Genomic DNA, 26,309 nt, shown 5'->3' with positions numbered 1-26,309 from the left:
CAGCCCTAAAACCTAAAAATACCCCTGTACCCCAAAACCCAAACCCAGCCCTAAAACCTAATACCCCTGTACCCCAAAACCCAAACACAATCCTGAAACCTAAAAATACCCCTGTACCCAAAAACCCAAACCCAGCCCTAAAACCTAAAAATACCCCTGTACCCCAAAACCCAAACCCAGCCCTGAAACCTAAAAATACCCAAACACCCCAAAACATATACCTCAGTACCCCAAAACATAAACTCCTATACTCATACTTATTTTTAAAATTACTGAAATTAATATATTTAATTTATAATATAAAAAAACAAATTAATATATTTATTTATAATTAATATTAATTAAATTAATTAAATAATATTAAATAAAATAAAAATGATATACTTACCTATACTTACGTTGTAATGGCATGCGTTGTAATAGCATCTGCTATGTAATGTCATGCGTTGTAAAGGCATGCGATGTAATGGATCCAGCGTTGTAAAAGGTGCGTTGTAATAGAAGTGCGTTGTAAAAGTTGCGATGTAACGGTTGTTTCCCGGCCTAGTGGCGTTCAAGCAGGCAGTAGACCGCACCGTGATCAACTATAATAATGGGCCCTAGTCGGGTAAGGAGCGTTGTAGCAGCGTTGTGACTGGAAAGAGGATCTGAAAGGGAAACCGATTAGAAGCGTTGTATTTAAGCATACACAATACGGTCCCAAAACATTTTTAATCTGTAGAAAAACCCCAAAATAACAGTCTGAAAAACCAGAGAAACAAAGAAGAGCACTTAACTGGCTGCTGAGCAGCAAAGAAATAGGAAGTAGAAGCAACGACCGAGGACTATGTTGGGACCAAGCTACAGACATTGAAGAAGGACCTATGAACTGTTTGTTTTTCCCTGATGTTTACGGGAAAAGTTGTTTTGAGATGTTCAGAATGGCTGCTGTTTTGAAATACTGTATATTAAATCAAAGGAAGAGAGCATAATGCTTGCCTATAGTCCCAACAAAGAATCCAAGTCTCAAACAGCACACCATCCACTCTCTTCACACGGAATCTTTGCTGGTATTGAGATGGTTTCAGATCAAACTTCCTAATGAGAGCTTTCTTCATTCACTCAGACTATCTGGTCTACCACAGGCATCCTTCCAGTGGCCTGCGCCCCATTAAGGCAGCTGCATTAGACACCACATTCAAGACCTGCACCTTACAAGCAACCTCAAAGCTCACAAACCATTCCAAAATATCCTGACCTTCCACATAAACATGTACGAGATATTTTGGAACCTTGGCCAATAACTGGCCTAAACTGGTGTGGTCATTGCTGCCATCCTAGGTTTGTCTCTCTCAAGGGCTATTCTTTCTGTTCCCAGCTCACTTTCCTTTTCCATTTGTTTCTCCTTCTTTCTCAGTTTCTCCTCCCACTCTTGTAAATTCCACTCCCGGGTGGTTGATGGAAGGAGATACAACTGTTCAGGTGGCTAGGGTCTCAGTTGTGTAAAGGACTTAATGTGTGTGATGAGTTTTAATTAAGTGCATTTGTGTATTGGAGCAAGTGGAGCTCCCTGAGGTGTGGTGTGATACGAGTTCTGTGTGGGAGATTGACAATGAGTCTGGTTTGTAGTCTTCTAGCAAGTTGCTTGGTGATCCCGCCATAGAGGGTATCCCCATAGTCCAACTTGTTGATGACTAGGGTGTGAATCAGAGGTTTTCTAGTGTTGCTTGGGAGCCATTCACACGCAGGGGCAGAGTTCACTTCTCATCTAATGGCACTTCAAGCACCCACCTAATCACTGTTCTCATGCAGATGCAGTGATTAGATTTCTGAAGCCCTTTCATGGCTGCCAATCCCGCAGGAGGGGCCCCCTCTCTGCCTCCCCTGGGGCTCACAGCGCTGCATCTCTGCTGCTCCCTGTTCCTGTAACACTGGAGCCTTTATAAAGATGGTGCTCTGGTGGGGTGTCTGTGGTTGTGAGCAGGAGCGGGGCCCTGGGCAGCTGCATATACTGCCCATGACTAGTGCCGGACCTGGGGAAAGAGCCTCCCCTAAGTTACTTCTGCCCTCTATCTGGATAAACAAGTTACTCCCTTTAAACACTTGCCTCTTTAAGGGTACCAGCACTGTGCACTGACATCTTACAGTTGGGGGTTTGGAACTCTGATCAAACGATTCGCATAATTACGACATTTATTCAATGGAGGTGGTTAAATGTCTTCCCTTGTGCAGAACCTCAAACCCTTGTAGTGGGAGCAAGATAAAGCATCAACATTATTGGACAGGTCAACTGGGAAATCAACAGAAATTACTCGGCTGACATTTTGGGAACCACATCTAAAGGGGAAATTACTCTCCATCTGTAACATGCACCCACAATCCTATCCTTTGTCTTCTCTTTTTAAACAAACTAGGCCCACATGAGGAATCTCCCTGTCAGACATAAGTGTTGCCACCTTTTGCTACCTTTGGCCCTCTTTATACACATTGAACCTCTCTATAATTCCTTTCCCACAATATTTGCCTTTCCCTGTCTTGGTGAGATACACTTGCTACTTTTGTAGCCAGCCCAGTCTAATAAGCGAAATTTCTTTTCCCATAGCTCTTATGCAAAACCCACTACCTTTGCATGTTCTCAACCGTTTGAATCTGCGTAGCGCGGTGCCCGTCATCACATTTGCTATGTAAATTTGTTTCCGAGTAAGCAAAGTGTTTAAACCCAAAAGAGTCTTAGACATGTTTAAATAATTTTTAGATGAATGACACCATTAGTAGAAAACCAACAAGCGTTTTCCAAATGTGATAGACAGAAATATATTAGGGTAGCATTTACTTCAATGCATCAAAAACATAGTGATTTACGGTTAAACCACTGGTATTACAGGCATTTTGTTGTATACCCAACAACAAACAGAAACAGGCTGGTAGAAAAAAAATAAAAACTACCAACACAATTGGAATTTTCAAGAAACATGCCCTACAGACATTCAGTTCAGAGGATCTCTTCTGGGACTCAGGCCAAAGGAAACTAGAAACAGAAACAAGGGGTTGTGGGGAAATAGATAGGAATAAAGTGAGGGGAAAAGCGCAGCAAAGAGTATTTTAAATAAGCTCCTCATATAGCTGAAATAGAGTGAAATGAGAGCCAAGTTTATTTTATTTTTTTAACACTGCCACAAAGGGAGTAGGGGAGTGCATTCAGCAACGCGTTTAGGCAAGGCGCAAGACAAGCACTTCCTAAGCACATAAAACCAAGCTTGCGCCATCAATGATGACTTCGCACCATGCTCGCCAAGTTATCTGACCACGGTAGCCTCACTTGGGTAATGCAAAGACATAGACCAGTAAGCCTGGTTGTTCTAACCATACTCATACATGACAAATCAACACTGTGATCCTTGCCACTTTATTTAAATTCTTGAACATCTTGAGGGAAATATTCTTTCATTCCAGCTGTACTGTACAACTCTCAATGTTAAACAATCCCTACCAATAAGATAGGCTTATTTTACCTCCTTATAGCGAGATGATAATCTTGGCCCCACAAAGTCCAGTATGCCTCTCCGCCTCCTGAAGCGTATGCACCAGGCCGTACTTAAGTAACATAGATGGTAATTAGAAACACTGTCAACACTAGTAAGCAGAATTAGAACCAGTTCCAAATGAAACTACTCCAGTCTTCTTGAAGTAAACTGAATACACATGGGCCTTTCACAACCTTACACAATGACCTCCAACACGGGCCCAAACACAACATTACGTCAATACGTTTACAGAATTCTCAAGTAAATCACAATGAGACTGAGGCAGGCAATGGTTCTGCAAGGAGGAAGAGAGGTGGCTGAAAGTATGTATATTATATGTATTATTTTACCATGCTACACCCGGCACTGAACAGAACTAAGGGCCAGATTACGATTGTAGCAGGTAGGATACTCCATCACAAACGGCCAATATCCTGTCCGCCGTCTTTCAAGTTCCATTATATTCTATGTAACTTGTAATACGGCGGATTGAACATTCGTCACGTTTGTGACAAGAGTATCCCATCCGCCAAGATCGTAATCCGACCTTAACTTGTGTTTGGATGTGCTGTTTGTGAACGGGCAAAAAACACAGTTGATGGACAGAATGCAGAACAATGTCTTACATTCACCCCAGTACAAAGATCTGGGCCTAAATCCATCGTTTTTTTGCACTCCACAACACCCTAGGTCAGACTAGTGAGTCAAGCTATCCAGGCTGAAGAAGGCTGATAGCCAGAAACCGGTCCTTGGATGCTTGATTCCGGTCTGAGTCAAGCTATCCAGGCTGAAGAAGGCTGATAGCCAGAAACCGGTCCTTGGATGCTTGATTCCGGTCTAGGAAAGACATGGCTTGGTAGTTCGGGCTGAACTGTTCCCATGAGGCACAGGGTCAAAGCTGATTTGCATATAGCCATTGTCTGACCTAGGGTGGTGTGGAGTGCAAAAAAACGATGGATTTAGGCCCAGATCTTTGTACTGGGGTGAATGTAAGACATTGTTCTGCATTCTGTCAATCAACTGTGTTTTTGCAGTTTGTGAAAGGGCAGCATGCCGTAACTCATAGTGAAGTCAGTCAGTGGCTGAAAAGATCCAACATTGCCCCTTGACACATGCTGGAGTAGGTGTAAGAAAAGTGAATGGCAGTGTCACAGAAAAATGGATAAAATCCCCTGTAAGCAATTATAGAATACATACTTTTAGTAAAATAAAAGGTCTTGGCTGAGACCAAAAATGCTATTGATCTGGAATTGGCTGCTAGGCTCGCCTTTGAGAAAGAAGGAGAGAAAGAAAGGAAGGCAGACAAAATAGGAAAAAAGACAAAATAGGAAGGAAGAAGGGCAGACAAGGAATGAAGGGAGGGAGGCAATAAAGGAAGGTAGGAGGGAAGAAGTAAAAAAGGGAAAAAGTAAGAAGAAAGGAAGGAAGGAAGGAATGGAGAGGAAAAAGGCCAAAAAGAATGAAAGAAAAGAAAGCAAAGAAAGAAAAACCGAAGGAAAAAAGAAGATAGAAAGAAAGAAGGCAAAGAAACGAAAGAAAAAAGTAAATGTGGAAATGGAAAGAAGTTAAACAAGAGAAATAAAGGCACAAAACAAGGAAATAAAGAAGGAACAAAGTAAAGGCAAGAAACAACGATGCAAAATGGAAACAAAAGTCAAGAAGGCAAAAACAGAAAGAAAACAAAGACAAAAGAGAAGGAGAAAGAAAGCAAAGAAAGTAAAGAATAAAAGAAAAAAGGAAACAATGCAAAAAAGAAAGGAAAGAAGGAATAAAAAGGGAGAAGGCAAAAAAGAATGAAAGAAAAACTATAATAGAAAGATGGGGCGCAAGGAGGGAAAGCAAAAAGTAAGAATAAAGGAAAAAGGACAGAAAGAAGGAAAGTATAAAGGAAGGAAAGAAAGAATTAGCAAAGAGGGTTCACAGTATAAAAATACTAAAACCCAAATTAGACACCACGTATGTTGAAATACAACTGTTACAAGTGTGCTGCAAAATCAACACTCTAAAACGTTGTTTTCTTCCTGGGCAAAATGTATTAAAGATGCATTGATGATACAGAGTCCAGGAACACAATATGGTGCGCTGTGAAATAGCAACAGTCCACTTCAAAGGGAATTTACAACAGCATTGGAAGGAGACAGGAACTGAATAAAGCTGGAAAATGTACTATTCTCACTTCAAATACATCCTACTAGCACATCAGGCAAAACTGAAGCTAAAGGGAACTACATTGTGTGCGAATGTACAAAATGTAGTCACTCAAAGTGATGTTAAGCAGATAGATCCATTGCTGTAGTGGTGGAAGCAAAATGTGACTGACACCACAACAGACCAATGGAGGAAGAGTGGTGGGTAAAAGTCCCTTAAAGTATGTATATTAGATGTATTATTTTAGTACAATCAAATGGTCTTGGCTGACGCCTTGCCTAAAAATGTCAGATTCAGCAGTGAACAAGGGGATAAATGCTGGTGAATCATCGCAACACTTGGCTTTCCAAAGAAACTCAAGGTTGGCTTTAACTTCATCAAGTGAGTGTTCCCTTTTGGGAATGGTGTAATCTGGATGGGGAGAATATGTGTGTGTGGGGGATGGGGCGAGTCTGATTTGGTGGACCATAGAGTCTTTTAGAGAGTAATCCTAAGGGTGAAGGAGTTTACTCCAAAGTGGTTGCTTTAATTGGCGTTTCAATTGCAACGGTCCTTATGTTGGACTCTTATTTCCCCTATTTGGTCCATGTGTGGACCACAGACTGCCTTTACTTGAATTGGCTGTAATAGGAGAATTCCTAGAACATTTTACAATATAGCTCAAAGGGAAAACCCTTACCTTAGTGTTGATGCTCAAGGAGTACTGTTTCCAAATACTAATAGGAAAATTGATGTGTCCCTACAAAACAGATATTTAAAGATAAGCTTTAATATCAATAGTTTAAAAGGTTTCATATTTTTCCCTTTTTTGGTTGGAATAATTATTTTATTTGGAAGTTTTTTAGACAGACATTGTCAGCGCATAATATACACAGCTAGGTTACTTCCTACTTAAAGCCACTATCCCAGATTAAAGTTTAATGAACCCCCAGAATCTGGGCACAGGCCAAACTCTATCTCTATTTCTACCTAGTGTTGGGTCTGGTGAAAGTTCATTATCGGTTTGCTAACCAAAGTCTATTGTCTTTGGGTGTTTGTGGGAGCGAAGTGTATATTATATTGCATTAATCTACTCCATCAACACAAGGCCGTTGGTCAGTTTTCACTAGTGACCAGTTTAAAGGAGCAGGGTAATATTCCAAAACAATGGGAATCAGTCCCATCACACCCAAGCAAAAAACACCCCTCACCACTAGCAAATGAAAGCTGGTCAAGAATCTCTCACTCTCAGAACCAGGAGCTCAATCTTTGGACTGAGTTGATATGCATGTTGTTCATGGAAGGCCCCCTTCTTTGGCCAGTGCAATAGTTGAAACCCTTGTGGGGGTCACGGACTACATTCCCCAGCAGGCCTGCAGCTAGGGGAGGGCTGCTGCCTTTTCTTCATGGTAGGAGGTGCATAAGTCCAGCGGAAAACACCTGCTGCGCAAGACACTTATAGTGGGTCGCAGACTACATTCCCCAACAGGCTGGCAGCTAGGAGGGCAGTGCAGTTTCTTCATGACAGGAGGCGCATACGTCCAGGGGAAAACACCTGATGCGCAGGTTGTGCCCGGGCAAAAACCCAGCCAAGAGCGGGCCTGCCTGCGCCCGTCTATGCCTGGACGAGGCTGGGCCTACTCTCTTTGCGGGTCTGTAGAAACTGGTATTTTTGCCGTACTTCTGCCCAAGTGACCCAAAGGTATTTATTTCCTGACTTTGGGCAGGTATACGGTTGTGGGGATGTCTATAACCTCTCTTCCTACTGTCACAATTGACAGTATGTTGGCAAGAGCTGTTGGGGTAATCTCGAATGAAGGTGTGCTGGCTGAGGGTAGACTCTCTATGGACTTGAGTCATTCTCTAAGGCAATAAGATGGGGGTGGCCATCCCCGCCACAGCTTATGTTACAGTCTGCCCAGCATTTCCTGCTAGTAGTTCATCTATTGTTCCCTTGGATGACACCAGGGTTTCTGTTGTTGCCCTAACCAATGTTTCTACCCAGTTAAATTCACCTAGAAGTGTGAGCCAAACTGAGACCAAAGCGAGGGAACCAGGAGGGGTGCATAGGACACTCACTACAGCATTCTCAATTAAACATTAGCCCTCACGAAGTTCCAGGCAGAGCCCACTGTCACCTTGGGTCAAGCCCCACTGTGAGACTCATGCATCGCAGACAGTCATTTCCATTCAAAGAAGACCAGGCCCTGGAATTGCCAAACACCAATGCTAGCACTCCGATTACCCAATTTAGTGCGATTCTGGATCAAAAACTAAGCTCCATTATAGCACGCTTTAATTTCATTGAAACATGGACACATTGAGTCAGAGAAGGTGCCTAATATTGGGAATACCTTTTGTTCCACACTGCCGACCCAACTTAGCCATCATCAAATAAGGGTGGATAGTGACCCCTGCTATAATGGATAACTCACAGGGGAATTCTACACAAGCTGTTAGACCCAATGGTTAATTTTACTCGGAGACTGAGGGGATTGCTTGATGGTAGGAAATTTGTGCAGGCCAGGTGATTTCACAAGCTTTCACACCCAGCTTTCCCCTTGGTCTCCCCATTAAAAGGATAGCTCACTTGTGTGGGAGCCCAAAACAGTGTCAGCTTAAAAACATATGAACAAAAACTGCCCTTTTGGACCCACTTTTGTTCCCCCTCAGTTTATTTTATATGTTTTTATGTTCTCTGCTTTGGGCACCCACACAAGTGAGGGATAATTTTTTCAGGAGACTGAGGGAAATGCTGGGTAGTGGGAATTTTGTGCGAACGCAGTGATCCTACAAATTTTCCACACAGAAATGTGAGGAAAGTGTGAATTGTTAGCTAAATTTGAGGTTTGCAGGGGATTTTGGGTAATAAAACACTGGAGGATCCATGCAAGCCACACTGCTAGCTAAGGTCCATCCTCGCACACCACTAGCCAAGCGCCATCCACGCACACCGCAGGCCAAGCACATCGCCAGTCAAGTAACAGTGCGCACACACCACCATACATGTGCCATCCACGCAGAATACTAGCCAAGTGACAGGCCACGCACACTGCCAGCTAAGCACAAGTCCACACACACTGCCAGCCAAACTCCAGTAAACACAGTCAGCCGAACTCAACTTCACTCACACACAGACTCTTCTGCTAGTGTCTAGTGGTTTTCTGCTCCCCTTGGGAGCAGATGTGTCTAAACATATGGCTGATCTTGCCCCAAGAGGAGGTAGAAGCAGCTAAAATGTGTTCACAAAAAAAGAGGAGCAACCCTTGCCTAAGGGGCTGCTCCCTGACATGCCCATAAACTATCTCTGGTGTCTGGTGAGTTACTGCCCAATCTGCTCCAGGGAGGGGGTGCAGAAAACAGTTTTTTTTTATGGAGTGGCCATTGGCATCGCCCATTATGTGCAGCTCACACCCCGGTTTTATAACAAAAAAAATCCTGGTGTCTAGTGGTAATAACCCCCATCTGCCCTCTCTAGCAGGCAAAAAGAGTGCCCCTTTTTTGTTTGGGGTTTGGGGCATTGGAATGCCCATTTTGGGCAGCTTCCACCCTTACATATTCAAAATAAAAAAATTCTGGTGCCTAGTGGCTTTCTGTTCCCCCTTGGGGGCAGATCGGAGGTAATAAAACCCATATCCCGGGGGGGGGGGGCATACAGATTGTCCCTATCCTGTTGGGGGTAGGGGCATTGGCATGCAGATTGTGGGCAGGCCCCGCCCCTCTTTTATACAAAAAAACATCCCTGGTGCCTAGTGGGCTGTTTGCTGCCCTTTGGGGGGGGGCAGATCTGGGGCTGTTGCCCCCCATCAGCACCACTGGGAAGAAGAAAAACTGGCATTTTTGAGAGGGTTGGGGGCATTTCAGTGCCTATTTAGGGTTGCCCCCATCCCTAAGTACAATAAAAAAAAAATACTTGGTGTCTAGTGGACTATCTGCCCTTTGGGGGCAGATCAGGGACTATTGGCCCCATCTGCACCCCAGGGAAGCAGAAAGACTATGGCAATGTTTGAGAGGGTTGAGGGCATTACAGTGCCCATTTAGAGTAGCCCCGATCCCCAATTACAAAAAAAAAGAATCACTGGCGTCTAGTGGACTTTCTGCCCCCTGGAGGGGCAGATTGGGGTAATAACTCCCATCTGCTTTCTGGGGGGGGGGGTGGCAGAAAGACTGTCCTTTTTGTGTTGAGGTGGGGGCATTGGCATGCCCATTGTGGCATAAATAATCCCTGGTGCCTAGTGAGCTTTCTGCCACTTTCGGGTTGGGGGGAGGCAAAATCAGGGTCTATTGCCCCCATCTGCACCAGAGTTGGGGGGGGGGGGGCAGAAAGACTGTGCCAATTTTGGGAGGTGTGGAGGGAATTATAATGCCCATTGAGGGCAGCCACCAACCCTACATTTTCAACAACAAAAATCCCTGGTGTCTAGTGTGCTTTCTGCCCCCCTACCTCCCTAGAGTGGGAGGGGGGGGGGTGAGGGGGAGAAAGACTGAATATGCAAAAATGTGTGGGGGGGGAGCAAAAGGCTTTTTCCAAGGGGCCACTCCCCCCTCCCTGGTGCCGAATGGGTTGATCCCCGTTAGGGAAGAGTACCATTGGACAGGGGAGAATCTCCCCTTGCCAATGATACCTCTCACGTTAACTATGTGCTTAGGGGGCTAAAATAGCCCCAAAAGCACGCAGGCAGTGAAAGTGATAATAATAATAATAATGATCTTTATTTAGATATAAAACATATCTTTAAAAGAATTTACAGATTCACAGCCTGACCGAATATTAAAATAAAAACTTCTAGGAATAACAACAAAAGTTTAGATATAAAGGCACAATCCATTAACAAACATTGTAAAAACAGGGATATTATCTCATAGTATAAGTGAAAGTGAAATGATCAGCTCATTTCACTTTCATTGTAATGATGTATGCGCACACAGATCATCAATGCACTGAAAAGAAAAAAAATGCCTCAGGTAGCAAGAAAAAAGAAATCCCTCTGTTGTTTAGAGCAGAGGGATATCTGACTGCTGTGCAGAGGATGTAATGGTTACGTCCAGGGTTGGATTGGAATTAAAAATCGGCCCGGGCACGCATAAAAAAAAACGGCCCATATTTGCATAAAGCCTTCCCTCAAATCACTGCTTTCAGCGTAATTTTACATAAGGGGGGGCGGTAAAAAAATGCACGCATCAATTTGCACTAGTGAAACAAGGAGGCCACTTCTGCTCAGGCCCCCTGCCCCGCTCAGTTTCGGCATACATTAATGGGAGGCTCAGCGAAAGAAAAGGGGTGACACCTCAACCTGTTGCTGCTATACGGGAGGTAATGAGCGCCCATCTCCCTCCAGAAAGGCCACTCAGACACCCACTAGGCAGCTGGCGGTATAGTCGAACAACAGAGACGCAGCCCAAATCGGCCCCCAGGCTGCTCAAAAGCAGCACTCAGCTGGAACTCGGACCCTCGGGCATTGCCCGAATTCCCCCGTTACCAATCCGACGCTGGTTACGTCCTTGGCGCACCAGCACCGCAGCAGAGGAGGACGTAACCATTACGTCCTTGGCAAGGAATGGGTTAAAAGAGAACATGAGCCTGGTGGAAGTTTTTTTGGCGGAAGAGGACACTGCGCACCACATGGTGAGTGCATTTAGTTATCTCTGTTTTTGTGTCAAAAGAGCCCTTCTCAAACTTGTGCGGCACACTAATAAGCTACAAGGCTGGTTCAATCACGATTGCACCACGGCTAATCGGGATTTGAGAATAGAACTTGGGGAAAAGCCCAGAGATCAAGCATTAATTTCTACTCCGAGGAAGCAATATAAGGCTGTCACGGCTAAAAGTTGGCAGGTAGTTAAAAGCGATCGGAGGGACTCACTAGCACAGACAGTGAGATGGCATGAAAAATAGCAGCCATTTTTGGGTCACCGTCTCAGACATAAAAACCAGTTAGCATCCTCGGTTTCCTGTCACATCATTAGTTAAGTATGGGAAATCTATTTTAGATGCCATCTCACAAAGTATAGGGGGAAAAGCACCTGGGCCAACAGTGTTCTTATGGATTTAATAAAACAAAACACTGACTATTGAGCCTCTGTGTTGACTACCGTGTTTAATAACCTCGCACATACAAATGTGCCTGCTTCCTGGCATACCTCAACCATTGTCCCAATATTCAAGAAGGGCGACAGAGATGACCCCACTTGTTATAGGTCAATCTCGCTGAGTGAGAACACTGTTCACATTTTTAGGATGTGTTCTATATAATCGTATTCAGGAGGGTGACCAAGTGAGTCTATCTAGCATCCTTCTCAACATGGGTTTAGAAACCAGACTGGTACAACGAGCAATGTGTAAACCTGAATTTGTTAATAGGCAAATACAATGTTGCAAAGCGAGTGCCCTTTTATCGGCCTGTCACGGACATAACTGCCACTTTCGATTGTCAACGAACCAAATTATGGCAAATTCAGTTACTGCGACGTTTGGATGCTTGTCTTGTTCATTTTCTTGCATACTTGTACAAGGACATGAGACTAGGGCAGAATCGGCGATAATGGTGATGTGACCAATGATTTGGAGATCAACAGGGGAGTTTGTTTATCTAATAAATTAATGATTGATTGCAAATGTCACCGGTTATGTTCCCATTATCAGGGGAGGGGGGGGGGGGGGGGGGTCACCTACCTACACTCATATATGCAGGCAATTACGTGCTAATGGCTCGCACGCCTAAAGCACTGCGTCTCTTAGTATTTGCCTTTATTGAATTTATGGCCACCTGTGATTTATGCACTAATTTCTTGAAGTCTCACATGACGGCGTGTGGCCCGCATTGTATCCAGCTCTCCTCAGGCGAAAATCGGTTGACTAGCATTAATAGCTTCCCATATCTGGGAGTTATGCTTTCTGCTTATGGCTCCTGGACACCTGGTATTGCAAAACGCCTAATGCAGTTTTCTAAGGCAATTAGGTCTCTTCTCCGTCACCCTCAACCCCAGCGAGAGGGGCAATTGGCATCTGTGTTGCAGGTATCCAAATCCGTGGTCGAAGTGGGGAGGAAAAAAAGTAGGGGAACTGTGGGTGGATATTCAGGGGGCGGGAATAACCGAAGATTGAATCAGTGGGCGGAGTCAGGGGTGTGGCTAGAAATAGCAAAAAATATCCATTTTTTGTACGTTTAGCATTTCACTGACCAGTTACAGCTTATACCGTTATTTAATTAAAACAATGGATAAACATGTTTATTTGAGGTTTAATCCAGGAAAAAGTAAAAACTCATTGGGAATACAGGTTTATGTAAAGCGTGTGAAATATAAACAGGAACAACATGTTACCTTAATGCTTTTACTCTCATTGCTCAGAAATCCAAGATTATTTTTTGTCTCAAACATTGAGGTCATGAATACAGGGCTCCTCCTGTACACATGTGTTAAGCAGCGCTCAGAAGAGGAAGGGACTCTTCAGGAGAATCTAGACTCACGGAAACCCACAAAGGCTCCTTCATATTCATGTCAGCCAGCTAGCTGCTCAATCATAATATAGCAAAAAGAACAACTGGTGGACAGAATGCAGAACAATATCATACATTCACCCCAGTACAGAGATCTGGGCCTAAATCCATTGTTTCTTTGCTCACCATACCATTCCAGTTTGGACCCAGCCATATGCAAATCAGTCTTAATCCAGCACCCAAAGGGAAAAGTCCAGCCCGAACTGCCAGGCCAGATCCTCCCTGGACTGGCAACAAGCATCCTAGGACTGGTTTCGGGATTTCAGCCCTCATCAGCCAGGATAGCTTGATTCCAGTGGAATGGAGAGCACGGGACTCATGTCTGAGCAATTGATGGACAGAATGCAGAACAAGGTCATACATTCTCCCCAGTTCAGAGATCCGGGCTTAAATCCATTGTTTTTTGCTCACCATGCCATTCCAGTTTGGACCCAGCCATACGCAAATCAGTCTAGATTCTGCACCCAATGGGAACAGTCCAGCCCGAACTGCCAGGCCATATGTATTCAAGTGTCCTTTCATTCGGGAAGTGAACACAAAGCAGTACCAACTGAACTATGCACATAACATATTGCTTTTTGATATGCATGGTACATTTTCTTTGCAGCAGGCATATTACCCTTCTGCACTACCACTGCTCCTGCCCCGTTCACTGCTCCTGCCCCGTTACTTCTACTGCTTCGTCACCTCTCCTGCCCAGTCACCTCTCCTGCCCAGTCACCTCTCCTTTCCTGTTCTCTCCTGCCCAGTCACTGCTCCTGACCCGTCACTTTTCCTGCCTTGTCACTTTTCCTGCCCCGTCACTTTTCCTGCTCATTTACTGCTCCTGCCCGTTCACTGCTCCTGCCCAATCACTGCTCCTGTCCCATCACTTCTCCTGCCCCGTTCACTGCTCTTATCTGTTCGCTGCCCCTATCCGTTCACTGCTCCTGCCGGTTACCGCTCCCGCCTATGCCTAATCACTGCTCCTGCTCCGTCACCTCTCCTTTCCTGTCACATCTCCTGTCCCGTCACTGCTCCTGACACGTCAACTCTCCTGCCCTGTCACTTATCCTTTCCATTAATTCTCCTGCCCGGTCACCTCTCCTGCCCTAGTACCTTTCCTTTCCTGTCGCTCCAGTCGCCTCTTCTGTCCGGTCACTGCTCCTGCCCAATTCACTCTGTGTACAACATTAACAAATTTCACATGGTGTCAAGTTCCCCACGTACTCTGGGAAAAGCTCCTCTGTAATCACCAACTCAGATCTCACTGGCACTTGGTATGCTAAAGGCAGAGGGCGGGCGCATGGTCACTCGAAAGGGGGTAATCAGCCTCAATCGGAATGACAATGGGCCTGCCCTCAGTCTGTGTGAGGGGGAGGGGCGGGGGCTGGGGCTGCTGCAGCCTCTGGAGTTCACAGAGAAGTGCGAGCAGCACATGGAATCTGAGTGAAAAAAGTTATTGTTTTTAAGTCGGCCTATTCTTACCGTCCCGGGATGCTTTTTTTAAAGCAAGAATTAGGGGAACAGACTGAAATAATTTTTAGAAGTAGGGGCACGCCGTGCCCTTCTGTTCCCGCCCACTTCTACCACTGATCCAAGTCGAAATGTGGCCAGATTGCCACTGATGGAGCCTAACTGTCAGGGTTTGCAAATTGTAAAGCCATACAATTTGAAGAAAATAGATTTTGCAGGCTGCTTCTTGGTGTACCAATCTCCACCCCTCTTATCAGTCACAAATAACTTAATTTATAATATAGAATTGATTTCATTAGGGTCAGACCCTAAAAATATATATATATATATATATATATATATATATATATATATATATATATATATATATATATACACATACATATTTCAATGAATTTTATTAAGAATTCAACAAGTACAATCTCGCTAGTACAGCACGTTTTCATCACCACACTTCGCCCATATATAGGTACACACAGTGTTTAGATCCCTACCCACCAACCTCCATCTAATTTCAGCGCCAACCCTTCCAGGCCTCTCCTCCAGTAGCACTCTTCCCTCTGGTATTCAGTGGGGACTGCCCTCTCCATCCCACTGCCCCAGCCCTGTCCGGGCAGTTCAGCCACCGACTCAATCTAGGATGTGTCCCCGGTATCCGAAGGGCTTAGTAACATGTATGACATCAGAGGGTCCCAGATATCTCTCGGTCTGGAGGATGGAGGTATTAGTTCCGAATATATTGATAGCTGTTCGCAGCAATACATCACGTCCTGATCCAATCTTTACATTTCGGAACCCTCCCCCGCCCGCAAGCCACCTTCCGCTTGGTCATAAGCGGACCAAATGATACATACAGTCTGACTGACATCCACCTTTACGGTATACCCTAGCAATGCCACAAGAAGAGTAAGCTGCAGTTGTGTGCTTAACATCTGGGATAGGGCATACTCTATTTGCATCTAATATTTGTAGACTTCAGGGGATACCCATGCCAAATGTAGGCAATCTGCACCTTCCGCTACACACCGGTCGCACTTATCGTTAGGGTGCTATCGGTAGCGATCGAGATGGCATGGGTGTACTAAAGCCGTGTATGAATTTATAATGTATGATTCAAAGTCAGCTGCTGGTCGATTCTTCCGTCAGCTGACAGCAGTAGGTCCGTTGCTGATCGCTAAGTGTGGTGCCCAACTCAGCCTCCCATCCAGCTCTCACCAGCTCGGGCGCTGCGTCTAATCCAGACTAAGTGCATTGGTATAGTAGTGCAACTACATGGGTACGTTTTTGGTGTCTGCAACAGTGCGTCGGGGACTCTCGGGGGTAGACGCTTTGCCGTAAATATATAAATATCTCCATTGGGGATGGAGTCCTGCCCTCGAAAAATGATCCTCTATTGCAGAAAGTTAGCTCTCTCTACATATCTACCCATGTATGTACTCCGACATTAAGGAGCATCTGTTGGAACCCCGCCTCATGAGTTACTGGGACTTGAGGGTAATGAGACAATGGCAGGAGGGGAGAATAAAGCCTGGGGGTATTCAGCCTCCTGGTCTGGCCAGGCCCTGCCAAGCTGCTGTGGTGCAATCTACGGTGGTGGTGTTGGTGCCCGCCTCCTGAGAGCCTGAGCCCAAGAAGGCCGCCGTCAGTATGGGGGCCATATATTCCTCCTCTATCGCGAAGTGCGGCATATAGGGAGGGGGGATGGAACCAGTACGCTGAGCATTGTGCTTGGACGCAGAGAAAGTACAGTACAAAATAAGGGACTTCAAATCCTCCCTACCAAAAAGGTTGCACCAGCACATCCCAATGGAGCCTGCGTTGTTTCCCTCATGAGGTTAATCAAATAAGTTGTGTTTATAGTAGTTTAAGAAAAAGGTGCAACTTGGGGAATAAGAAATATTGATAAAAAAACGTTTGGGCAAGATGATCATTTTAATTAGAGCGAGGCAGCCTGCCAATTACAGTGACATGAAAATCCACCTTTTAATGGAGTCTGTCAGAGTCTCCATCACGGTGCCATAAATAGCTCGGCTTAGGGGCTCCCCATCTCTGGTGACAAATATCCCCAGATATTCAACCTCTGCATCACACCACCCCAGTGGGAAATCCGGGGTATGTCGACGTAGAGGGTTAGGGGTGAGAGGGAAGATCTTAGATGTTCCCAATTAATCATTATGCCAGAGCGTGTTCCATATCTGAATTCCCGCAGTATTGGGTGGAGGCTCACTTTGGGATCGCGCTTATAGTGATATTGTATGCGTAGAGGGACACCAATAAATGTCTAGTCGGGTATCATATTGTATATTCCCGATGATGTTGCCAGAGTTTGGCGGTCAGATATTCCACCGACAAGCCAAATAGAAGAGGGGACAGTGGACACCAGTCTGGTGCTGTGGGATATAGGGAAGTATAGGGAGCATGCCCCGTTAAGCAGTACTCTTGCCTTTAGTTGACTGTATACAAGTTTGATCCAGGAGAGGACAATGTGGGGGGTCCAATACGTTTCAGTATTGCCGAGGCTTGTGGATCAGTTCAGCCAGAGACTTAACGAGTCACTCACCCTCTCCATACCGTCTAGCCCGATGAGATCTGCTGCGAAAGAGGCATTCTCTTTCGGAAGTCTTCTCATATTCAGAGAGTATTCCTCTAAATTTGATCTCCTCAACATCCTGGAGAAGTTGAGTCCAAGTTTCCATATCCTTTAATTCCATTTTCTGAGGTTTCTGCGAATACCCCTAAATATACCTTAACCTCTGGCCATGAAGATACCACCCACAGTGACCATGAAGGCCTTCCATTCTGTCTCAGTCTTGGAGACGGATGTTACGCCTGAAAAAGTATTTTACATCCTGGCGTAATTCCTCTAGGAAAGGGATGTTTAGAAGAACAGTAGGGGTAAAGCCTCAAGAACATGTAGACGGGGGGGGGGCAGTGAGGTTGTTACAGTTACATGTAGCCCAGGAAGTGGTTAGAAAATGTGCGAGCCAGATGTCATGTCTGTGTTACCCAAGTGCCCAACCCGCTAGATATGATCCAATAGTCCAGCAGGACCAGCTTAAATGCACTGTGGAATAGCATGTGCCCTCTCTCTCCGAGGGCTGATGGGTGCTTCAGGCATCCAATAGGCCATGATCTCAGATGATGCCTTAGAGGTGGTGCCGGGCATTGGTGTTGTGGTGCAGCTGAGGGTGCGATCGATCCAGTCGTGGGCCAAGTGTTAAATTGAAATCACACCCCCATATAAAGTATGTAGACCCTATATTTACCACCAGCCACCATAATTTAATGAAGAAGGCTGTATCATCATTGTTTGGCCCATAACAGTTTACTAAAGTAACCGAATGGGCAGCCAATCTAGCCCACATAATGCAGTACCTTCCGGAGAGGTCTTGCAGGGAGCCTGCCACGTTTGTTTAATAAAGGTGACGGTGCCTATAGAGTACGTGGAAAAGGAGGAGAAGCAGCTGTGGGATGCCCAATGACTTGCAAACATGAATCAGGCTTTCTGGTTTAGTGTGTCTCTTGAAGCATGGCTATCTGAATGTTAAGCCTATCTAGTTAAGCTCAAATGGGTCAGCGTGGATCTCCAAGGCCCCTAACATCCCAGGTCAAGAAAATATATCCCGGGCAGCATGGATTATCTATTGTGTTGTCTATAGCTCTGCTAATGCGGCAGCCTGGCCAGGTAGCAATCTGGGGCTCGCAGTTGAGAATTATGGGCGTTCATCGTGCTGTACAACATATCTTGTGGACAAAACTTTTCAACCCAAACTCTCCCCCCTGCCGGAGACAGTGCTCCCTCCCATCCGGAGTGCCCTAACAGGGACCATCACCCCAATTTAACCCCTATTGGGGTACCGAGAAACTATAGAAAGAGAAGAGTGCAGCAAATGTCCGCGAGATTGTCTTGAAAGGTGTAGACCGGTACATAGTAGGTTGTGACGTTGAAGAGAGAAGGAAAAAGGAGAGAGGGGAAAGTGCAAGTGTAGCAATAGTAATGAAGTACTAGAAAAAACAGGTAGATTTCCATCATTAGAGGTATCTTTCCGAGTAGCACTACAGGACAAGGCTGGTCCTCCTCGATTGAATGAGGGGGTCCAGGGCATCCAGTCAAGCGCCCATACGGGGAATGTATGTCATTACATTGCATACCAATACCACGCATGCCATTACAACGTGGGTATTAGTACGCAATGTCAATGACATCGCATGCCATAACATCGCATACTTTTACCACAAGTATGCTTTTACCACGCATGCCATTACAACGCAAAGGCATGCATGGTAAAGCTATACTTGTGGTAAAAGTATGCAAAGTAAGTAACATCCCTATCCCTACACCTACACAACAGACTACTCCCACCCCTACACTGCCCCAACCCAAAAACACTGCCACACTACTACACTACTCACACTACTCCCACCCTTACACTATCCTAAACCACTACTCACACTACTCCCACCCTTACACTACCCTAAACCCTAAAACTCTACGCTACCTACACTACTCCCACCCCAACACTACCCTAAACCCTAAAACACTACTACGCTACCCACACTACTCCTACCCTTACACTACCCTAAACCCTAAACCACTACTACAATACCCACACTACTCCCACCCCTACACTACCCTAAACCCTAAAACACTACCACGCTACCCACACTACTACCACCTCCACAGTACCCTAAACCCTAAAACACTATTACGCTACCCACAGTACTCCCACCCCTACACTACCCTAAACCCTAAAACACTACTACGCTACCCACACTACTCCCACCCCTACACAACCCTAAAACACTACTACGCTACCAACACTACTCCCACCCCTACACTACCCTAAACCACTACTACGCTACCCACACTACTCCCACACCTACTACCCTAAACTCTACTACACTACCCACACTACTCCCACCCCTACACTACCCTAAACCCTAATACGCTACAATAAACAAACACTACAACACTACACTAAAACCTAAATCACTACACTACATAAACACTACACTACCCTCCCCAATACACTACACTAAACAAACACCACAACACCAAAACACACACTAAACAGTTTTGGAAAAACACACAACACAAACATTACCACACTACTTTTAAACTACCCTAAACCCTACAAAAGTAACCCCCACCCCATACACAAACCCCCTTACCTCTCTCCTATCCAGCGTCGCCGTCGGATCCTGCTTCCTCCACGGCGTTGTGAGGAAACAGCATAAGTTTCCTCACAAAGACATGAATAGCCGCCCCCGCCGCCATTACACATTACATCGCATGCGTTGTAAAAGCGCATGCAATGTAATGGTATGCGTGGTTTTACCACGCGTTGTAACATCGCAAGCATTGTAACGCATGCGATGTAAAAGCAACGCTTGGTAAAACCCGCGTTGTAATGGCTGTTCCCTCCATACGGGTAGCAGTGAGGTTTGTAAGTTTGTTACTGCAGCAATTCTCGCTGTTCTTTAGGGGGCTTACACATGGGGGAGCAGTCCGTTATTCCTGAAGTGGTGCATCTAAGCGGTGACGATGAGGCAATCCGACGTTATGAGACAGTTGAAGTTTTTGTTTTTGGCGGAGCATGATTTCCAGCATGTACCCATTCCTTCCACTCCTCAGCCCAGTCCATCTCCAAAAGGAAGAGGTACAAGTAGTCAGTCCCGGCCCAATATTTGGGGGACGGGGATCTGGTCTCCGACAAGTTTTGCTCTGGCCGAATCGGACTACGCAGTAGTTTGCGTACGTAATCTGCAACATGGTGCGGGTTGGTGAAAAAGTGTCGCTTTCCTTGGTGAGTGATTCGGAGGCGAGACGGATACAACATGGCGTACGTGATATTGGCCGGTTGGAGTTTTTTACTTGACCTGAAGAAATTTCTTCCAAGCTTCTTGTGCTGTCAGGGTAAATGGCAATAGCGTTTCCCTCAAACTCAAGCGTACGTCTTTCCCTAGACAAGCGGAGGGAGGCATTGCGGTTTCTGTAATTTAACAGTCTGGCCACAATGGGTCGCGGTGTAGCTACTAGAGGGGGTCTGTTCATGAGTGAGCTTTAAGCTCTCTCCACTATCAACAGTGAGCAGAAGGTATTAGATCCTTAAGTAGTAGTGAGTAGGCGATCCACATACTACTCCAGGTTACCTGTATTGGTTGTCTCCGGAACCACAAGGATTCTGAAGATGTTCCTCCGTGAGCACACCTCCAAGTCCTCATTCTTTGCAGCAATAACCCTCAGGGCACACGTTCCATGTTACTAACTTGATGCTCTTTGCACAGCAGCATCTTCTATTGGAGAGATTCTGTGCTCGGCCTCTCCGATTCTTCTATTGTGTTTTTGCACTCTGGAGTCCATTCGTGTGCTCATGGAACCCATCTTGGCCTCTATCGATGTGAGGCTTTGCCACATCGTGAGGAGGCGGGCCTTTACATCATCCTCACAAGTGGTATGCTCCATACGGCCTTCCTCTGCCATATGTTCATGGTCGGTGTTGCCGACTTACGTGGCTGAATTGAAGCTTCACCTGCTTGCCCTCTGGCTTGCCAGTTTCACACGAGATGACATTTAGCAGGCAGCAATGCAGGGAGTATGTGAGCAATTGGAGTATGTGGGGCCATTGTGATGTTCCCTGGCTGCTCCTGTGGCTAAATTCTGGTGGTGTACAGCTGGCCTGTGGTGTTCAGGTGCAGCCTCCACTCCTTGCTGGAGCAGGGGGCGGGGGGGGGCAGCGGGGGGAGACAGAAATGTCCCGTATTTGTAGCTCAGATCTGAATAGTTCCAACTCTGATCCAGCGAGAAAATTTAGTTCAGCCCCACGCTCGGGAACTGAATTGCTCATGTCCAGGGGGGTTGTTATGGGGGTGTGTGAAGGCAAGGTGTCCCGTCAGGCCAAGCCCAAGCCAGTTGGAATTTCAAAGTGGCTCTCACCATGGCCCGTGTCAGATTCCTATAGCGGGCCGCAAATTGAGACAGAGCGTCAGAGCACAGCCGCCCTGCCCCCTCTCACCTCCAGGCCTCCGTTGTCGCCATAGTCAAGCAGTTCTGCTAGCCTCACCGCCGGCTGATCCATGCTTCTGCCAGTTGTTATCCCTAGATTCCCCTCGCCTTCAGTCCACGACTGGCAAGGAGTTCTTCACCCTGCTGTTCCAGCCGCAGGTGAGCAGTAGTCTGTGCGTGATGAGTGGATCACAGCTCTCTTGCAGCCACCTTCATGGAGTTCTGTGAGCGTCTCGGGTCCAGTAAGTTAATTTGGCACCTGTGCCCCAGCAGTAACGGTCTGCTAGGAATGTTTGCACCCAGAGGGAGCGCAGGACCCTCACTATACCTTGCACTGCAGAATTGGAAGACGTAGATGCATATTGGGCAGGATTATGTTTTTTGCCGACACCGAACAGAGGGAGCCTCATGAAGGTGTGGCCAACTTGCAAGCCCACCCTCTAGATCCCCCTGGTCAGAGAACTAATATTCTGGTTGTCAATCTAGAGTAGTAAGGAGAAGGCATCACTGACTAGAGATATAATACTTGATTGGCTGCCTGTGATAACAGCCTCCGGATCTCCTGGTTGGCTTATGTTGAATAAGAAATAGGTAGAACTGGTATGCAGAGGGCATTTGTTGACAACATGAGCTAGGCACCCCCGTAGGGAGAATAATTCTACAGGTCAGGGAACAGGGGGAGAAAAACCAAAACTATATAAAGAGTAAACCCTCTAGACCTACATTTTTTTAATTAGTGGCTTGTCAAAGCTCTAAACTGGGGCATACAATACAATTTTCCACACAGACCAAATGATCCTTCTTACAATTATTTCATTTACTACTTTGTTATCTGATATTTCTCATTATAAAAGGTATATAACTTATTACAATTGATATCACATTTTTTTAATCTTATTATTCAGCTAATGTCATACAAACAACACCATGGGTGTCAACATCTCTGAAATCACAGCTACCTACAAAAAATGAATCAACACACCCCCACACACTCACTTCTTGCTACTCCACAATCACAACCTTGCACAAAACGCTCACACTCTACACCCCAGAACAACACTACATGCACAGATGAAAAGAATCCGGGCGGTAACATCAACCCTCGGTTGCTGCGCTGATAGCTGGGGTGTCACATTCTTGTTGGTCAACACATGTTTCAATGGCATTGATACATTTCTACACCATCTTCTTCAGGACCTGTTATTTTACAATTTATAACGGGTGGAAGGAGGGGGGATAAGGGTATGTAAACATTAGGTATGAAGACTTCCAAAGGCACACTGGTACACTACACAGGCATTCAGTTGAACCGCTCTCTCTAAAGGAACTAATTTCACAAACACGGCAGGGAGACTACTTCAAGTAATACACCGCTAGGTGGCGTCATGACTAGAGAGGACCACGACTCCGGAGTTAAAATGAGCAAATGAGTAGTGACTAGTTGGAATAGAGCCTACATCGTATTCCATCACGAAATCAAAGAACCACAACCCATTGGGAGGAATTTTTAAGCATTATGATCCCCATCTACACTGGGAGACTAACAACAAAGATAAACCAAGAGACGACATTGTTTGTAAAGTTAGTTCCTTTAGAGCGACAGGTTCAACTGAATGCCTGGATAGTGTACCAGTGTGCCATTGGAAATCTTCGTACCTAATGTTTACAGACCCTTTTCCCCCCTCCTTCCACCCGTTATAAATTGTAAAATAACAGGTCCTGAAGAAGATGGTGTAGAAATGTATTGATGCCATTGAAAAGTGCGTTGACCAACAAGAGTAACACCCCGGCTATCAGCGCAGCAACAGAGGGTTGATGTTACCACCCGGATTCTTTTCATCTGTGCATGTAGTGTTGTTCTAGGGTGTAGAGTGTGAGAGTTTTGTGCAAGGTTGTGATTGTGGAGTAGCAAGAAGTGAGTGTGTGGGGGTGTGTTGATTCATTTTTTGTAGATAGCTGTGATTTCAAAGATGTTGACACTCATTGTGTTATTTGTATGACGTTAGCTGAATAATGAAGATAACAAATTGTGATATCAATTGTCTTAAGTTATATAACTTTTATAATGTGAAATATTAGATAAAAAAGTAAAACCATAAAAGTAGTAAAAGTAATAAAAATTGTAAGAAGGATCATTTGGTCTGTGTGGAACATTATATTTGCATACACCAGTTTAGAGCTTTGACAAGCCACTAATTAAAGAAATGTAGGTCTAGAGGGTTTACTTTTTATATAGTTTTGAGGGCATTTGTTGAGCCAGATTCATGGTCAAGTTTTAATAAAAAGAAAGTAGTATTGGTTTTTAACTTTTAAACAAAAATGTTTATTTGCTGTACCTATGTTACTTTTATGGGCCGAAATACCGTCCAAATTAAGTTTTTTTCTGTTTTTTTTTGGGTGCAGTCACTGTCTGATAACGATCTTACTGCTAACCAAAATAGTCTGGGCATCTATTATTGAAATCTTCATTGGGCAATGCTGTGTCACATTTACAAGCAACAACTGTATTTAATAAATTATTTCCTGCATTGAAAGTTATGCATAGGTTAGTGGACACATTTAATTTCAATAGAAAACTACTCATTATTTAGACAAGAGTAAATGTAAAATTACACATTTAGGTGAAAACAATCTCACGGCGCTAAGAAGGCAAACAAGTTTATTGATCTCATGTTTGTGATGCACAAGACCATTCAAGGTACATCCAGCATACCGATCATATCATCACAAGTTTCACTACTACCTATAACTTTCTACCATGCTCCATTTTTCCTGAAAGGCACTAGCTATAAATAACAATTTAAAAAAATCAGGTTTATGTGAGAAAACAGTTTTGTACGCCACATTTCATTTTTACATACATTCATAGCCCAATTGTAAGTACATTGCCAACACTGGAAAGAAAATGCAAATTTGATTTTGGCAGCACAATTCCGGCAAGACATGCACAAATCTCACACAGATCAACAAAGTACTCTGTGCACCTTGGTAGACATTAACAGTGCGTTATCTCAGTTTAGAGTATTATGGGATTACAATCATGATACAAGGCGAAAGCAAAGAGTCCCTGGTCCAAAGTTCACATTACTGGCTTCAACTTCATCTTCAGGATCTTTGGATAATAAAACTTTTTCTGCAAGTGTAATGCTATGCTTTAAAAGTCTTCCTTGTGTGGCAGAGCACACAAGTTACTCTGATTCCAGTCACTGTTCAATCTCCAAGTTTTCAATATTAAAATCTGGTTGCTTAAAACTGACAACTTCTTCGTAGGTAAGTTCTGGAAAACAAAAAGAAAACACCATTTGAGAACATTGGAGTACTAAAAAGTTATCTGCCACTTAAGTTAAACACATACCACCAGCATTGTAGTCATACCTCCTGGTAGGGGGAGGAGAGGGAGGGGCAAATGCAGTTGGATGATCTTAAAATCTTTAATTTATTGATTTGGTATGCATTTTGAATTTATTGGTATATTTGGATTTAAAAAAAACATAAAACCACCTAACATCTGAACATTCCATAACACGGTTAAGAATTATAAGTTTAAAGAAATAAAAACACATAACTGTACAAGAATCTAGATAAGCAATCGGAGAATACAGTGACTGAGATGACCGTCACAAATTCAGGAATTTCACTCCGATCTGCCAAGCAGTGTTTAAATGGTAGACACAACCACTATCGAGGGCTTTACCTGGAACCTATTCCTCCAGCTCCCGATATAGAGGGACTGCAGATGTGACTGTTTTGTATCGGGACCGGATTTTGAACATAATTGTCCTCACATTGGAGGGCCTAGACCTACTTATCTCATATTTCTTTGAATTTTCTGTATTAAAAAGTTGTATTCAAACATTCATAAAACAAAAATGGTATAACTGTAATGATGAAATGTTGTTATCAGTATAGTTAATCATTACTGTGCATTTCTGGCGCCCCTGGTGCAGCCAGACCTAGATCGGCTGTCAACACAAACTATGTTGTGAGAAAAAAAAAGACAACCAAGAAACACAAGGGTATTTCAGTGCAGTAGCAAAGCACATAAACACTTGCTCTTTTTACATTCAGGGCCCTAAACAGAAGAAGTAGCTATTTCCCACTGACATTGTGATAAAAAGGACAGCCCAGTAGGGGATGAAGAATAGTTTCTATCTCATTAGTCTTACTCCAGACTGAGATCTAGCATCGCTCCAGTTACTGGTCACATCAACTGCTAATACTCTGCCTACATTTGGCAGAAAGTGATGTTACATGTTACCAGATAAGACTTTCAGCCACTTACCTCTTGTAGGAGAGACTGGTGTTGCCTCTAAATGTTAATGTGGTAGACACTAAATTTGAAACTCTACCCTCCTATACCTCGCACTAGCAACATGCCTATCACTAATATAGTGTAAGTCACGGGAGAGCTAAATCTCCACTTGGGTTCGGTGACAGACACTTAAAATTCCTAGCTCCTCATACAACATCAGTGTAGATGTAGTTTGGGGAAGAGATATCAACCAAGCATGCAAAAAAGGAAATGTACGATTAAACTGCACATATGCAGATAAGTCAGAGAAATGCTATAGAACCCATACGGACAGTGACCAATTACCCTGTTAGAATTGACAGAAGCCGCCAATTGTGTTAATTTGTAACTCGTTGTGCGACGCAGTAAGCAAAGATGGTGTTCTTTTTTAAAACTTGCATCTGAAAAGCTTCCGGAAACTCGCACAA

The 26,309-nt window shown here is 44.6% G+C and overlaps 1 protein-coding gene across 2 annotated transcripts in view; it reads right to left on the bottom strand.

The window, feature by feature from the left end:
• Positions 1–24,232: 24,232 nt before the first annotated feature.
• MAPK11 (mitogen-activated protein kinase 11) overlaps positions 24,233–26,309 on the bottom strand; it is a 254,275-nt gene continuing 252,198 nt past the window's right edge. For both annotated transcript variants that reach the window (XM_086967388.1, XM_086967385.1), the window contains one exon: positions 24,233–24,867. In XM_086967388.1, coding sequence (XP_086823514.1) covers positions 24,794–24,867 — 74 coding nt within the window. In that variant the 3' untranslated portion in view covers positions 24,233–24,793. The remainder of the gene's footprint in view (positions 24,868–26,309) is intronic.

Source organism: Lissotriton vulgaris, chromosome 1_1, assembly GCF_964263255.1.
Source record: "Lissotriton vulgaris chromosome 1_1, aLisVul1.2, whole genome shotgun sequence".
NCBI classification, from domain to species: domain Eukaryota; kingdom Metazoa; phylum Chordata; class Amphibia; order Caudata; family Salamandridae; genus Lissotriton; species Lissotriton vulgaris.
The sequence above is the reverse complement of the archived record's forward strand: the minus strand, read 5'-3'. Positions and strand labels throughout refer to the sequence as shown.